Source organism: Salmo salar, chromosome ssa07 (assembly GCF_905237065.1).
Source record: "Salmo salar chromosome ssa07, Ssal_v3.1, whole genome shotgun sequence".
NCBI lineage: Eukaryota > Metazoa > Chordata > Actinopteri > Salmoniformes > Salmonidae > Salmo > Salmo salar.
Genome location: NC_059448.1, coordinates 2471808 through 2487964, shown reverse-complemented (window position 1 = coordinate 2487964; position 16157 = coordinate 2471808). Strand labels below are relative to the sequence as shown.

The window sequence follows — 16157 nt, the reverse complement described above, 5'->3', positions numbered from 1 at the left end:
GGAGGCTATATACAGGGGGGTACCGGTACCGAGTCAATGTGGAGGCTATATACAGGGGGTACCGGTACCGAGTCAATGTGGAGGCTATATACAGGGGGTACCGGTACAGAGTCAATGTGGAGGCTATATACAGGGGGTACCGGTACAGAGTCAATGTGGAGGCTATATACAGGGGGTACCGGTACCGAGTCAATGTGGAGGCTATATACAGGGGGTACCGGTACCGAGTCAATGTGGAGGCTATATACAGGGGGTACCGGTACCGAGTCAATGTGGAGGCTATATACAGGGGGTACCGGTACAGAGTCAATGTGGAGGCTATATACAGGGTATTACGGTACAGAGTCAATGTGGAGGCTATATACAGGGGGTACCGGTACAGAGTCAATGTGGAGACTATATACAGGGGGTACCGAGTCAATGTGGAGGCTATATACAGGGGGTACCGGTACCGAGTCAATGTGGAGGCTATATACAGGGGGTACCGGTACCGAGTCAATGTGGAGACTATATACAGGGGGTACCGGTACAGAGTCAATGTGGAGGCTATATACAGGGTGTACCGGTACAGAGTCAATGTGGAGGCTATATACAGGGGGGTACCGGTACCGAGTCAGTGTGGAGGCTATATACAGGGGGGTACCGGTACCGAGTCAATGTGGAGGCTATATACAGGGGGTACCGGTACCGAGTCAATGTGGAGGCTATATACAGGGGGTACCGGTACCGAGTCAATGTGGAGGCTATATACAGGGGGTACCGGTACAGAGTCAATGTGGAGGCTATATACAGGGGGTACCGGTACAGAGTCAATGTGGAGGCTATATACAGGGGGTACCGGTACCGAGTCAATGTGGAGGCTATATACAGGGTATTACGGTACAGAGTCAATGTGGAGGCTATATACAGGGGGTACCGGTACCGAGTCAATGTGGAGGCTATATACAGGGGGTACCGGTACCGAGTCAATGTGGAGGCTATATACAGGGGGTACCGGTACCGAGTCAATGTGGAGGCTATATACAGGGGGTACCGGTACAGAGTCAATGTGGAGGCTATATACAGGGGGTACCGGTACAGAGTCAATGTGGAGGCTATATACAGGGGGTACCGGTACCGAGTCAATGTGGAGGCTATATACAGGGGGTACCGGTACAGACTCAATGTGGAGGCTATATACAGGGGGGTACCGGTACAGAGTCAATGTGGAGGCTATATACAGGGGGTACCGGTACAGAGTCAATGTGGAGGCTATATACAGGGGGTACCGGTACAGAGTCAATGTGGAGGCTATATACAGGGTATTACGGTACAGAGTCAATGTGGAGGCTATATACAGGGGGTACCGGTACCGAGTCAATGTGGAGGCTATATACAGGGGGTACCGGTACCGAGTCAATGTGGAGGCTATATACAGGGGGTACCGGTACCGAGTCAATGTGGAGGCTATATACAGGGGGTACCGGTACAGAGTCAATGTGGAGGCTATATACAGGGGGTACCGGTACAGAGTCAATGTGGAGGCTATATACAGGGGGTACCGGTACAGAGTCAATGTGGAGGCTATATACAGGGGGTACCGGTACAGAGTCAATGTGGAGGCTATATACAGGGGGTACCGGTACAGAGTCAATGTGGAGGCTATATACAGGGGGTACCGGTACCGAGTCAATGTGGAGGCTATATACAGGGGGGTACCGGTACCGAGTCAATGTGGGGGGGGTTACAGGTTAGATGAGGTAATTTGTACATGTAGGTAAAGTGTTTATGCATAGAGGAAGGGGGGGGCAAAGCAAATAGTCTGGGTAGCCATTTTATTAAATGTTCAGGAGTCTGATGGCTTGGGGGGGTAGAAGCTGTTTAGAAGCCTCTTGGACCTAGAATTGGTGCTCCGGTACCGCTTTCCGTGAGGTAGCAGAGAGAACAGTCTATGACTTGTGTGACTGAAGTCTTTGACAATTTTTGGGGCCCTTCCTCTGACACCGCCTGGTATACAGGTCCTGGATGGCAGGAAGCTTGGCCCCAGTGATGTACTGGGCCGTACGCACTACCCTCTGTAAGCGCCTTAAGGTCGGATGTCGAGCAGTTGCCATACCAGGCGGTGATGTAACCAGGTCAGGATGCTCTCGATGGTGCAGCTGTAGAATATGATGCTCTACACACTATCAACTATGTGGGTGATTACGCTACCCATGTTGTCCTTCCTTTACATGAAAACATCCGTGTGGGTACGTGGCCTTACCTTGCCGGTGAGGGCGGACCAGACTTTGAGAGTGTTGTCGTCAGAACCACTGACGATGAGGTCACCGCAGAACTGTAGACACGTGATCACATGATCGTCATGACCTTTTAACACCTGAGAGAGAGAGAGGTAGAATGAAGAGGTTAATCCAGAGAGATTATACAAACCTTTATTCCAGAGATCTCCAGTCCTCTCTATATAATACATTAGGTGAGGTGATATCTCCAGTCCTCCCTATATAATACCTTAGGTGAGGTGATATCTCCAGTCCTCTCTATATAATACCTTAGGCGAGGTGATATCTCCAGTCCTCTCTATATAATACCTTAGGTAAGGTGATATCTCCAGTCCTCTCTATATAATACCTTAGGTGAGGTGATATCTCCAGTCCTCTCTATATAATACCTTAGGTGAGGTGATATCTCCCGTCCTCTCTGTGTGTTATATAATACCTTAGGTGAGGTGATATCTCCAGTCCTCTCTATATAATACATTAGGTGAGGTGATATCTCCAGTCCTCTCTATATAATACCTTAGGCGAGGTGATATCTCCAGTCCTCTCTATATAATACCTTAGGCGAGGTGATATCTCCAGTCCTCTTTATATATAATACCTTAGGTGAGGTGATATCTCCAGTCCTCTCTATATAATACCTTAGGTGAGGTGATATCTCCAGTCCTCCCTATATAATACCTTAGGTGAGGTGATATCTCCAGTCCTCCCTATATAATACCTTAGGTGAGGTGATATCTCCAGTCCTCTCTATGTGTTATATAATACCTTAGGTGAGGTGATATCTCCAGTCCTCTCTATATAATACCTTAGGCGAGGTGATCGCTCCAGTCCTCTCTATATAATACCTTAGGTGAGGTGATATCTCCAGTCCTCTCTATATAATACCTTAGGTGAGGTGATATCTCCAGTCCTCTCTATATAATACCTTAGGTGAGATGATATCTCCAGTCCTCTCTATATAATACCTTAGGTGAGGTGATATCTCCAGTCCTCTCTATATAATACCTTAGGTGAGGTGATATCTCCAGTCCTCTCTATGTAATACCTTAGGTGAGGTGATATTTCCAGTCCTCTATATGTTATATAATACCTTAGGTGAGGTGATATCTCCAGTCCTCTCTATATAATACCTTAGGCGAGGCGATATCTCCAGTCCTCTCTATGTGTTATATAATACCTTAGGTGAGGTGATATCTCCAGTCCTCTCTATATAATACCTTAGGTGAGGTGATATCTCCAGTCCTCTCTATATAATACCTTAGGTGAGGTGATATCTCCAGTCCTCGCTATATAATACCTTAGGTGAGGTGATATCTCCAGTCCTCTCTATATAATACCTTAGGTGAGGTGATATCTCCAGTCCTCTCTATATAATACCTTAGGTGAGGTGATATCTCCAGTCCTCTCTATATAATACCTTAGGCGAGGTGATATCTCCAGTCCTCTCTATATAATACCTTAGGCGAGGTGATATCTCCAGTCCTCTCTATATAATACCTTAGGTGAGGTGATATCTCCAGTCCTCTCTATATAATACCTTAGGCGAGGTGATATCTCCAGTCCTCTTATATAATACCTTAGGTGAGGTGATATCTCCAGTCCTCTCTATGTGTTATATAATACCTTAGGTGAGGTGATATCTCCAGTCCTCGCTATATAATACCTTAGGTGAGGTGATATCTCCAGTCCTCTCTATGTGTTATATAATACCTTAGGTGAGGTGATATCTCCATTCCTCTCTATATAATACCTTAGGTGAGGTGATATCTCCAGTCCTCTATGTGTTATATAATACCTTAGGTGAGGTGATATCTCCAGTCCTCTCTATATAATACCTTAGGCGAGGTGATATCTCCAGTCCTCTCTATATAATACCTTAGGCGAAGTGATATCTCCAGTCCTCTATGTTATATAATACCTTAGGTGAGGTGATATTTCCAGTCCTCTATGTTATATAATACCTTAGGTGAGGTGATATCTCCAGTCCTCTCTATGTGTTATATAATACCTTAGGCGAGGTGATATCTCCAGTCCTCTCTATATAATACCTTAGGTGAGGTGATATCTCCAGTCCTCTCTATGTGTTATATAATACCTTAGGTGAGGTGATATCTCCAGTCCTCTCTATGTGTTATATAATACCTTAGGTGAGGTGATATCTCCAGTCCTCCCTATATAATACCTTAGGTGAGGTGATATCTCCAGTCCTCTCTATATAATACCTTAGGTGAGGTGATATCTCCAGTCCTCTCTATGTGTTATATAATACCTTAGGCGAGGTGATCGCTCCAGTCCTCTCTATATAATACCTTAGGTGAGGTGATATCTCCAGTCCTCTCTATATAATACCTTAGGTGAGGTGATATCTCCAGTCCTCCCTATATAATACCTTACGTGAGGTGATATCTCCAGTCCTCTCTATATAATACCTTAGGTGAGGTGATATCTCCAGTCCTCTCTATATAATACCTTAGGTGAGTGGATATTTCCAGTCCTCTATATGTTATATAATACCTTAGGTGAGGTGATATCTCCAGTCCTCCCTATATAATACCTTACGTGAGGTGATATCTCCAGTCCTCCCTATATAATACCTTAGGTGAGGTGATATCTCCAGTCCTCTCTATATAATACCTTAGGCGAGGTGATCGCTCCAGTCCTCTCTATATAATACCTTAGGTGAGGTGATATCTCCAGTCCTCTCTATATAATACCTTAGGTGAGGTGATATCTCCAGTCCTCTCTATATAATACCTTAGGTGAGATGATATCTCCAGTCCTCTCTATATAATACCTTAGGTGAGGTGATATCTCCAGTCCTCTCTATATAATACCTTAGGTGAGGTGATATCTCCAGTCCTCTCTATGTAATACCTTAGGTGAGGTGATATTTCCAGTCCTCTATATGTTATATAATACCTTAGGTGAGGTGATATCTCCAGTCCTCTCTATATAATACCTTAGGCGAGGCGATATCTCCAGTCCTCTCTATGTGTTATATAATACCTTAGGTGAGGTGATATCTCCAGTCCTCTCTATATAATACCTTAGGTGAGGTGATATCTCCAGTCCTCTCTATATAATACCTTAGGTGAGGTGATATCTCCAGTCCTCGCTATATAATACCTTAGGTGAGGTGATATCTCCAGTCCTCTCTATATAATACCTTAGGTGAGGTGATATCTCCAGTCCTCTCTATATAATACCTTAGGTGAGGTGATATCTCCAGTCCTCTCTATATAATACCTTAGGCGAGGTGATATCTCCAGTCCTCTCTATATAATACCTTAGGCGAGGTGATATCTCCAGTCCTCTCTATATAATACCTTAGGTGAGGTGATATCTCCAGTCCTCTCTATATAATACCTTAGGCGAGGTGATATCTCCAGTCCTCTCTATATAATACCTTAGGTGAGGTGATATCTCCAGTCCTCTCTATGTGTTATATAATACCTTAGGTGAGGTGATATCTCCAGTCCTCGCTATATAATACCTTAGGTGAGGTGATATCTCCAGTCCTCTCTATGTGTTATATAATACCTTAGGTGAGGTGATATCTCCATTCCTCTCTATATAATACCTTAGGTGAGGTGATATCTCCAGTCCTCTATGTGTTATATAATACCTTAGGTGAGGTGATATCTCCAGTCCTCTCTATATAATACCTTAGGCGAGGTGATATCTCCAGTCCTCTCTATATAATACCTTAGGCGAAGTGATATCTCCAGTCCTCTATGTTATATAATACCTTAGGTGAGGTGATATTTCCAGTCCTCTATGTTATATAATACCTTAGGTGAGGTGATATCTCCAGTCCTCTCTATGTGTTATATAATACCTTAGGCGAGGTGATATCTCCAGTCCTCTCTATATAATACCTTAGGTGAGGTGATATCTCCAGTCCTCTCTATGTGTTATATAATACCTTAGGTGAGGTGATATCTCCAGTCCTCTCTATGTGTTATATAATACCTTAGGTGAGGTGATATCTCCAGTCCTCCCTATATAATACCTTAGGTGAGGTGATATCTCCAGTCCTCTCTATATAATACCTTAGGTGAGGTGATATCTCCAGTCCTCTCTATGTGTTATATAATACCTTAGGCGAGGTGATCGCTCCAGTCCTCTCTATATAATACCTTAGGTGAGGTGATATCTCCAGTCCTCTCTATATAATACCTTAGGTGAGGTGATATCTCCAGTCCTCCCTATATAATACCTTACGTGAGGTGATATCTCCAGTCCTCTCTATATAATACCTTAGGTGAGGTGATATCTCCAGTCCTCTCTATATAATACCTTAGGTGAGTGGATATTTCCAGTCCTCTATATGTTATATAATACCTTAGGTGAGGTGATATCTCCAGTCCTCCCTATATAATACCTTACGTGAGGTGATATCTCCAGTCCTCTCTATATAATACCTTAGGTGAGGTGATATCTCCAGTCCTCTCTATGTGTTATATAATACCTTAGGTGAGGTGATATCTCCAGTCCTCTCTATATAATACCTTAGGTGAGGTGATATCTCCAGTCCTCGCAATATAATACCTTAGGTGAGGTGATATTTCCAGTCCTCTATATGTTATATAATACCTTAGGTGAGGTGATATCTCCAGTCCTCCCTATATAATACCTTAGGTGAGGTGATATTTCCAGTCCTCTATGTTATATAATACCTTAGGTGAGGTGATATCTCCAGTCCTCTCTATGTGTTATATAATACCTTAGGCGAGGTGATATCTCCAGTCCTCTCTATATAATACCTTAGGCGAGGTGATATCTCCAGTCCTCCCTATATAATACCTTAGGTGAGGTGATATCTCCAGTCCTCTCTATATAATACCTTAGGCGAGGTGATATCTCCAGTCCTCTCTATATAATACCTTAGGTGAGGTGATATCTCCAGTCCTCGCTATATAATACCTTAGGTGAGGTGATATTTCCAGTCCTCTATATGTTATATAATACCTTAGGTGAGGTGATATCTCCAGTCCTCCCTATATAATACCTTAGGTGAGGTGATATTTCCAGTCCTCTATGTTATATAATACCTTAGGTGAGGTGATATCTCCAGTCCTCTCTATGTGTTATATAATACCTTAGGCGAGGTGATATCTCCAGTCCTCTCTATATAATACCTTAGGCGAGGTGATATCTCCAGTCCTCCCTATATAATACCTTAGGTGAGGTGATATCTCCAGTCCTCTCTATATAATACCTTAGGCGAGGTGATATCTCCAGTCCTCTCTATATAATACCTTAGGTGAGGTGATATCTCCAGTCGTCTCTATATAATACCTTAGGTAAGGTGATATCTCCAGTCCTCTCTATATAATACCTTAGGTGAGGTGATATCTCCAGTCCTCTCTATATAATACCTTAGGTGAGGTGATATCTCCCGTCCTCTCTGTGTGTTATATAATACCTTAGGTGAGGTGATATCTCCAGTCCTCTCTATATAATACATTAGGTGAGGTGATATCTCCAGTCCTCTCTATATAATACCTTAGGCGAGGTGATATCTCCAGTCCTCTCTATATAATACCTTAGGTGAGGTGATATCTCCAGTCCTCTCTATATAATACCTTAGGTGAGGTGATATCTCCAGTCCTCTCTATATAATACCTTAGGTGAGTGGATATTTCCAGTCCTCTATATGTTATATAATACCTTAGGTGAGGTGATATCTCCAGTCCTCCCTATATAATACCTTACGTGAGGTGATATCTCCAGTCCTCTCTATATAATACCTTAGGTGAGGTGATATCTCCAGTCCTCTCTATGTGTTATATAATACCTTAGGTGAGGTGATATCTCCAGTCCTCTCTATATAATACCTTAGGTGAGGTGATATCTCCAGTCCTCGCTATATAATACCTTAGGTGAGGTGATATTTCCAGTCCTCTATATGTTATATAATACCTTAGGTGAGGTGATATCTCCAGTCCTCCCTATATAATACCTTAGGTGAGGTGATATTTCCAGTCCTCTATGTTATATAATACCTTAGGTGAGGTGATATCTCCAGTCCTCTCTATGTGTTATATAATACCTTAGGCGAGGTGATATCTCCAGTCCTCTCTATATAATACCTTAGGCGAGGTGATATCTCCAGTCCTCCCTATATAATACCTTAGGTGAGGTGATATCTCCAGTCCTCTCTATATAATACCTTAGGCGAGGTGATATCTCCAGTCCTCTCTATATAATACCTTAGGTGAGGTGATATCTCCAGTCCTCGCTATATAATACCTTAGGTGAGGTGATATTTCCAGTCCTCTATATGTTATATAATACCTTAGGTGAGGTGATATCTCCAGTCCTCCCTATATAATACCTTAGGTGAGGTGATATTTCCAGTCCTCTATGTTATATAATACCTTAGGTGAGGTGATATCTCCAGTCCTCTCTATGTGTTATATAATACCTTAGGCGAGGTGATATCTCCAGTCCTCTCTATATAATACCTTAGGCGAGGTGATATCTACAGTCCTCCCTATATAATACCTTAGGTGAGGTGATATCTCCAGTCCTCTCTATATAATACCTTAGGCGAGGTGATATCTCCAGTCCTCTCTATATAATACCTTAGGTGAGGTGATATCTCCAGTCGTCTCTATATAATACCTTAGGTAAGGTGATATCTCCAGTCCTCTCTATATAATACCTTAGGTGAGGTGATATCTCCAGTCCTCTCTATATAATACCTTAGGTGAGGTGATATCTCCCGTCCTCTCTGTGTGTTATATAATACCTTAGGTGAGGTGATATCTCCAGTCCTCTCTATATAATACATTAGGTGAGGTGATATCTCCAGTCCTCTCTATATAATACCTTAGGCGAGGTGATATCTCCAGTCCTCTCTATATAATACCTTAGGCGAGGTGATATCTCCAGTCCTCTTTATATATAATACCTTAGGTGAGGTGATATCTCCAGTCCTCTCTATATAATACCTTAGGTGAGGTGATATCTCCAGTCCTCCCTATATAATACCTTAGGTGAGGTGATATCTCCAGTCCTCCCTATATAATACCTTAGGTGAGGTGATATCTCCAGTCCTCTCTATGTGTTATATAATACCTTAGGTGAGGTGATATCTCCAGTCCTCTCTATATAATACCTTAGGCGAGGTGATCGCTCCAGTCCTCTCTATATAATACCTTAGGTGAGGTGATATCTCCAGTCCTCTCTATATAATACCTTAGGTGAGATGATATCTCCAGTCCTCTCTATATAATACCTTAGGTGAGGTGATATCTCCAGTCCTCTCTATATAATACCTTAGGTGAGGTGATATCTCCAGTCCTCTCTATGTAATACCTTAGGTGAGGTGATATTTCCAGTCCTCTATATGTTATATAATACCTTAGGTGAGGTGATATCTCCAGTCCTCTCTATATAATACCTTAGGCGAGGCGATATCTCCAGTCCTCTCTATGTGTTATATAATACCTTAGGTGAGGTGATATCTCCAGTCCTCTCTATATAATACCTTAGGTGAGGTGATATCTCCAGTCCTCTCTATATAATACCTTAGGTGAGGTGATATCTCCAGTCCTCGCTATATAATACCTTAGGTGAGGTGATATCTCCAGTCCTCTCTATATAATACCTTAGGTGAGGTGATATCTCCAGTCCTCTCTATATAATACCTTAGGTGAGGTGATATCTCCAGTCCTCTCTATATAATACCTTAGGCGAGGTGATATCTCCAGTCCTCTCTATATAATACCTTAGGCGAGGTGATATCTCCAGTCCTCTCTATATAATACCTTAGGTGAGGTGATATCTCCAGTCCTCTCTATATAATACCTTAGGCGAGGTGATATCTCCAGTCCTCTCTATATAATACCTTAGGTGAGGTGATATCTCCAGTCCTCTCTATGTGTTATATAATACCTTAGGTGAGGTGATATCTCCAGTCCTCGCTATATAATACCTTAGGTGAGGTGATATCTCCAGTCCTCTCTATATAATACCTTAGGCGAAGTGATATCTCCAGTCCTCTCTATATAATACCTTAGGTGAGGTGATATTTCCAGTCCTCTATGTTATATAATACCTTAGGTGAGGTGATATCTCCAGTCCTCTCTATGTGTTATATAATACCTTAGGTGAGGTGATATCTCCAGTCCTCCCTATATAATACCTTAGGTGAGGTGATATCTCCAGTCCTCTCTATATAATACCTTAGGTGAGGTGATATCTCCAGTCCTCTCTATGTGTTATATAATACCTTAGGCGAGGTGATCGCTCCAGTCCTCTCTATATAATACCTTAGGTGAGGTGATATCTCCAGTCCTCTCTATATAATACCTTAGGTGAGGTGATATCTCCAGTCCTCCCTATATAATACCTTACGTGAGGTGATATCTCCAGTCCTCTCTATATAATACCTTAGGTGAGGTGATATCTCCAGTCCTCTCTATATAATACCTTAGGTGAGGTGATATTTCCAGTCCTCTATATGTTATATAATACCTTAGGTGAGGTGATATCTCCAGTCCTCCCTATATAATACCTTACGTGAGGTGATATCTCCAGTCCTCTCTATATAATACCTTAGGTGAGGTGATATCTCCAGTCCTCTCTATATAATACCTTAGGTGAGGTGATATCTCCAGTCCTCTCTATGTGTTATATAATACCTTAGGTGAGGTGATATCTCCAGTCCTCTCTATATAATACCTTAGGTGAGGTGATATCTCCAGTCCTCGCTATATAATACCTTAGGTGAGGTGATATTTCCAGTCCTCTATATGTTATATAATACCTTAGGTGAGGTGATATCTCCAGTCCTCCCTATATAATACCTTAGGTGAGGTGATATCTCCAGTCCTCTCTATGTGTTATATAATACCTTAGGTGAGGTGATATCTCCAGTCCTCTCTATATAATACCTTAGGTGAGGTGATATCTCCAGTCCTCTATGTTATATAATACCTTAGGTGAGGTGATATCTCCAGTCCTCTCTATGTGTTATATAATACCTTAGGCGAGGTGATATCTCCAGTCCTCTCTATATAATACCTTAGGTGAGGTGATATCTCCAGTCCTCTCTATGTGTTATATAATACCTTAGGTGAGGTGATATCTCCAGTCCTCTCTATGTGTTATATAATACCTTAGGTGAGGTGATATCTCCAGTCCTCCCTATATAATACCTTAGGTGAGGTGATATCTCCAGTCCTCTCTATATAATACCTTAGGTGAGGTGATATCTCCAGTCCTCTCTATGTGTTATATAATACCTTAGGCGAGGTGATCGCTCCAGTCCTCTCTATATAATACCTTAGGTGAGGTGATATCTCCAGTCCTCTCTATATAATACCTTAGGAGAGGTGATATCTCCAGTCCTCCCTATATAATACCTTACGTGAGGTGATATCTCCAGTCCTCTCTATATAATACCTTAGGTGAGGTGATATCTCCAGTCCTCTCTATATAATACCTTAGGTGAGGTGATATTTCCAGTCCTCTATATGTTATATAATACCTTAGGTGAGGTGATATCTCCAGTCCTCCCTATATAATACCTTAGGTGAGGTGATATCTCCAGTCCTCTCTATATAATACCTTAGGCGAGGTGATCGCTCCAGTCCTCTCTATATAATACCTTAGGTGAGGTGATATCTCCAGTCCTCTCTATATAATACCTTAGGTGAGGTGATATCTCCAGTCCTCCCTATATAATACCTTACGTGAGGTGATATCTCCAGTCCTCTCTATATAATACCTTAGGTGAGGTGATATCTCCAGTCCTCTCTATATAATACCTTAGGTGAGGTGATATTTCCAGTCCTCTATATGTTATATAATACCTTAGGTGAGGTGATATCTCCAGTCCTCCCTATATAATACCTTAGGTGAGGTGATATCTCCAGTCCTCTCTATATAATACCTTAGGTGAGGTGATATCTCCAGTCCTCTCTATGTGTTATATAATACCTTAGGTGAGGTGATATCTCCAGTCCTCTCTATATAATACCTTAGGTGAGGTGATATCTCCAGTCCTCGCTATATAATACCTTAGGTGAGGTGATATTTCCAGTCCTCTATATGTTATATAATACCTTAGGTGAGGTGATATCTCCAGTCCTCCCTATATAATACCTTAGGTGAGGTGATATCTCCAGTCCTCTCTATGTGTTATATAATACCTTAGGTGAGGTGATATCTCCAGTCCTCTCTATATAATACCTTAGGTGAGGTGATATCTCCAGTCCTCGCTATATAATACCTTAGGTGAGGTGATATTTCCAGTCCTCTATATGTTATATAATACCTTAGGTGAGGTGATATCTCCAGTCCTCCCTATATAATACCTTAGGTGAGGTGATATCTCCAGTCCTCTCTATATAATACCTTAGGTGAGGTGATATCTCCAGTCCTCTATGTTATATAATACCTTAGGCGAGGTGATATCTCCAGTCCTCGCTATATAATACCTTAGGTGAGGTGATATCTCCAGTCCTCTCTATATAATACCTTAGGCGAGGTGATATCTCCAGTCCTCTCTATATAATACCTTAGGTGAGGTGATATCTCCAGTCCTCTCTATATAATACCTTAGGTGAGGTGATATCTCCAGTCCTCTCTATATAATACCTTAGGCGAAGTGATATCTCCAGTCCTCTATGTTATATAATACCTTAGGTGAGGTGATATCTCCAGTCCTCTATGTTATATAATACCTTAGGTGAGGTGATATTTCCAGTCCTCTATGTTATATAATACCTTAGGTGAGGTGATATCTCCAGTCCTCTATGTTATATAATACCTTAGGTGAGGTGATATCTCCAGTCCTCTCTATATAATACCTTAGGTGAGGTGATATCTCCAGTCCTCTCTATATGTTATATAATACCTTAGGTGAGGTGATATCTCCAGTCCTCTCTATATAATACCTTAGGCGAGGTGATATCTCCAGTCCTCTCTATATAATACCTTAGGCGAGGTGATATCTCCAGTCCTCTCTATATAATACCTTAGGTGAGGTGATATCTCCAGTCCTCTCTATGTGTTATATAATACCTTAGGTGAGGTGATATCTCCAGTCCTCTCTATATAATACCTTAGGCGAAGTGATATCTCCAGTCCTCTCTATGTGTTATATAATACCTTAGGCGAGGTGATATCTCCAGTCCTCTCTATATAATACCTTAGGCGAAGTGATATCTCCAGTCCTCTATGTTATATAATACCTTAGGTGAGGTGATATCTCCAGTCCTCTATGTTATATAATACCTTAGGTGAGGTGATATTTCCAGTCCTCTATGTTATATAATACCTTAGGTGAGGTGATATCTCCAGTCCTCTATGTTATATAATACCTTAGGTGAGGTGATATCTCCAGTCCTCTCTATATAATACCTTAGGTGAGGTGATATCTCCAGTCCTCTCTATATGTTATATAATACCTTAGGTGAGGTGATATCTCCAGTCCTCTCTATATAATACCTTAGGCGAGGTGATATCTCCAGTCCTCTCTATATAATACCTTAGGCGAGGTGATATCTCCAGTCCTCTCTATATAATACCTTAGGTGAGGTGATATCTCCAGTCCTCTCTATGTGTTATATAATACCTTAGGTGAGGTGATATCTCCAGTCCTCTCTATATAATACCTTAGGCGAAGTGATATCTCCAGTCCTCTCTATGTGTTATATAATACCTTAGGCGAGGTGATATCTCCAGTCCTCTCTATATAATACCTTAGGCGAAGTGATATCTCCAGTCCTCTCTATGTGTTATATAATACCTTAGGCGAGGTGATATCTCCAGTCCTCTCTATATAATACCTTAGGCGAGGTGATATCTCCAGTCCTCTCTATATAATACCTTAGGCGAGGTGATATCTCCAGTCCTCTCTATATAATACCTTAGGCGAGGTGATATCTCCAGTCCTCTCTATATAATACCTTAGGCGAGGTGATATCTCCAGTCCTCTCTATATAATACCTTAGGCGAGGTGATATCTCCAGTCCTCTCTATGTGTTATATAATACCTTAGGTGAGGTGATATCTCCAGTCCTCCCTATATAATACGTTAGGCGAGGTGATATCTCCAGTCCTCTCTATATAATACCTTAGGCGAGGTGATATCTCCAGTCCTCTTTATATATAATACCTTAGGTGAGGTGATATCTCCAGTCCTCTCTATATAATACCTTAGGTGAGGTGATATCTCCAGTCCTCCCTATATAATACCTTAGGTGAGGTGATATCTCCAGTCCCCCCTATATAATACCTTAGGTGAGGTGATATCTCCAGTCCTCTCTATGTGTTATATAATACCTTAGGTGAGGTGATATCTCCAGTCCTCTCTATATAATACCTTAGGCGAGGTGATCGCTCCAGTCCTCTCTATATAATACCTTAGGTGAGGTGATATCTCCAGTCCTCTCTATATAATACCTTAGGTGAGGTGATATCTCCAGTCCTCTCTATATAATACCTTAGGTGAGATGATATCTCCAGTCCTCTCTATATAATACCTTAGGTGAGGTGATATCTCCAGTCCTCTCTATATAATACCTTAGGTGAGGTGATATCTCCAGTCCTCTCTATGTAATACCTTAGGTGAGGTGATATTTCCAGTCCTCTATATGTTATATAATACCTTAGGTGAGGTGATATCTCCAGTCCTCTCTATATAATACCTTAGGCGAGGCGATATCTCCAGTCCTCTCTATGTGTTATATAATACCTTAGGTGAGGTGATATCTCCAGTCCTCTCTATATAATACCTTAGGTGAGGTGATATCTCCAGTCCTCTCTATATAATACCTTAGGTGAGGTGATATCTCCAGTCCTCTCTATATAATACCTTAGGCGAGGTGATATCTCCAGTCCTCTCTATATAATACCTTAGGTGAGGTGATATCTCCAGTCCTCTCTATGTGTTATATAATACCTTAGGTGAGGTGATATCTCCAGTCCTCGCTATATAATACCTTAGGTGAGGTGATATCTCCAGTCCTCTCTATATAATACCTTAGGCGAAGTGATATCTCCAGTCCTCTCTATATAATACCTTAGGTGAGGTGATATTTCCAGTCCTCTATGTTATATAATACCTTAGGTGAGGTGATATCTCCATTTCTCTCTATATAATACCTTAGGTGAGGTGATATCTCCAGTCCTCTCTATATAATACCTTAGGCGAAGTGATATCTCCAGTCCTCTCTATATAATACCTTAGGTGAGGTGATATTTCCAGTCCTCTATGTTATATAATACCTTAGGTGAGGTGATATCTCCAGTCCTCTCTATGTGTTATATAATACCTTAGGTGAGGTGATATCTCCAGTCCTCCCTATATAATACCTTAGGTGAGGTGATATCTCCAGTCCTCTCTATATAATACCTTAGGTGAGGTGATATCTCCAGTCCTCTCTATGTGTTATATAATACCTTAGGCGAGGTGATCGCTCCAGTCCTCTCTATATAATACCTTAGGTGAGGTGATATCTCCAGTCCTCTCTATATAATACCTTAGGTGAGGTGATATCTCCAGTCCTCCCTATATAATACCTTACGTGAGGTGATATCTCCAGTCCTCTCTATATAATACCTTAGGTGAGGTGATATCTCCAGTCCTCTCTATATAATACCTTAGGTGAGGTGATATTTCCAGTCCTCTATATGTTATATAATACCTTAGGTGAGGTGATATCTCCAGTCCTCCCTATATAATACCTTACGTGAGGTGATATCTCCAGTCCTCTCTATATAATACCTTAGGTGAGGTGATATCTCCAGTCCTCTCTATATAATACCTTAGGTGAGGTGATATCTCCAGTCCTCTCTATGTGTTATATAATACCTTAGGTGAGGTGATATCTCCAGTCCTCTCTATATAATACCTTAGGTGAGGTGATATCTCCAGTC

The 16157-nt window shown here is 41.6% G+C and overlaps 1 protein-coding gene across 2 annotated transcripts in view; it reads right to left on the bottom strand.

Moving 5' to 3' along the window:
• The window catches only part of LOC106591915 (F-box/WD repeat-containing protein 7), an 85750-nt gene that overhangs the window by 45877 nt on the left and 23716 nt on the right, over positions 1–16157 (bottom strand). For both annotated transcript variants that reach the window (XM_045721402.1, XM_045721403.1), the window contains exon 6: positions 2243–2356. In XM_045721402.1, the coding sequence (XP_045577358.1) occupies positions 2243–2356 (114 nt within the window). The remainder of the gene's footprint in view (positions 1–2242; positions 2357–16157) is intronic.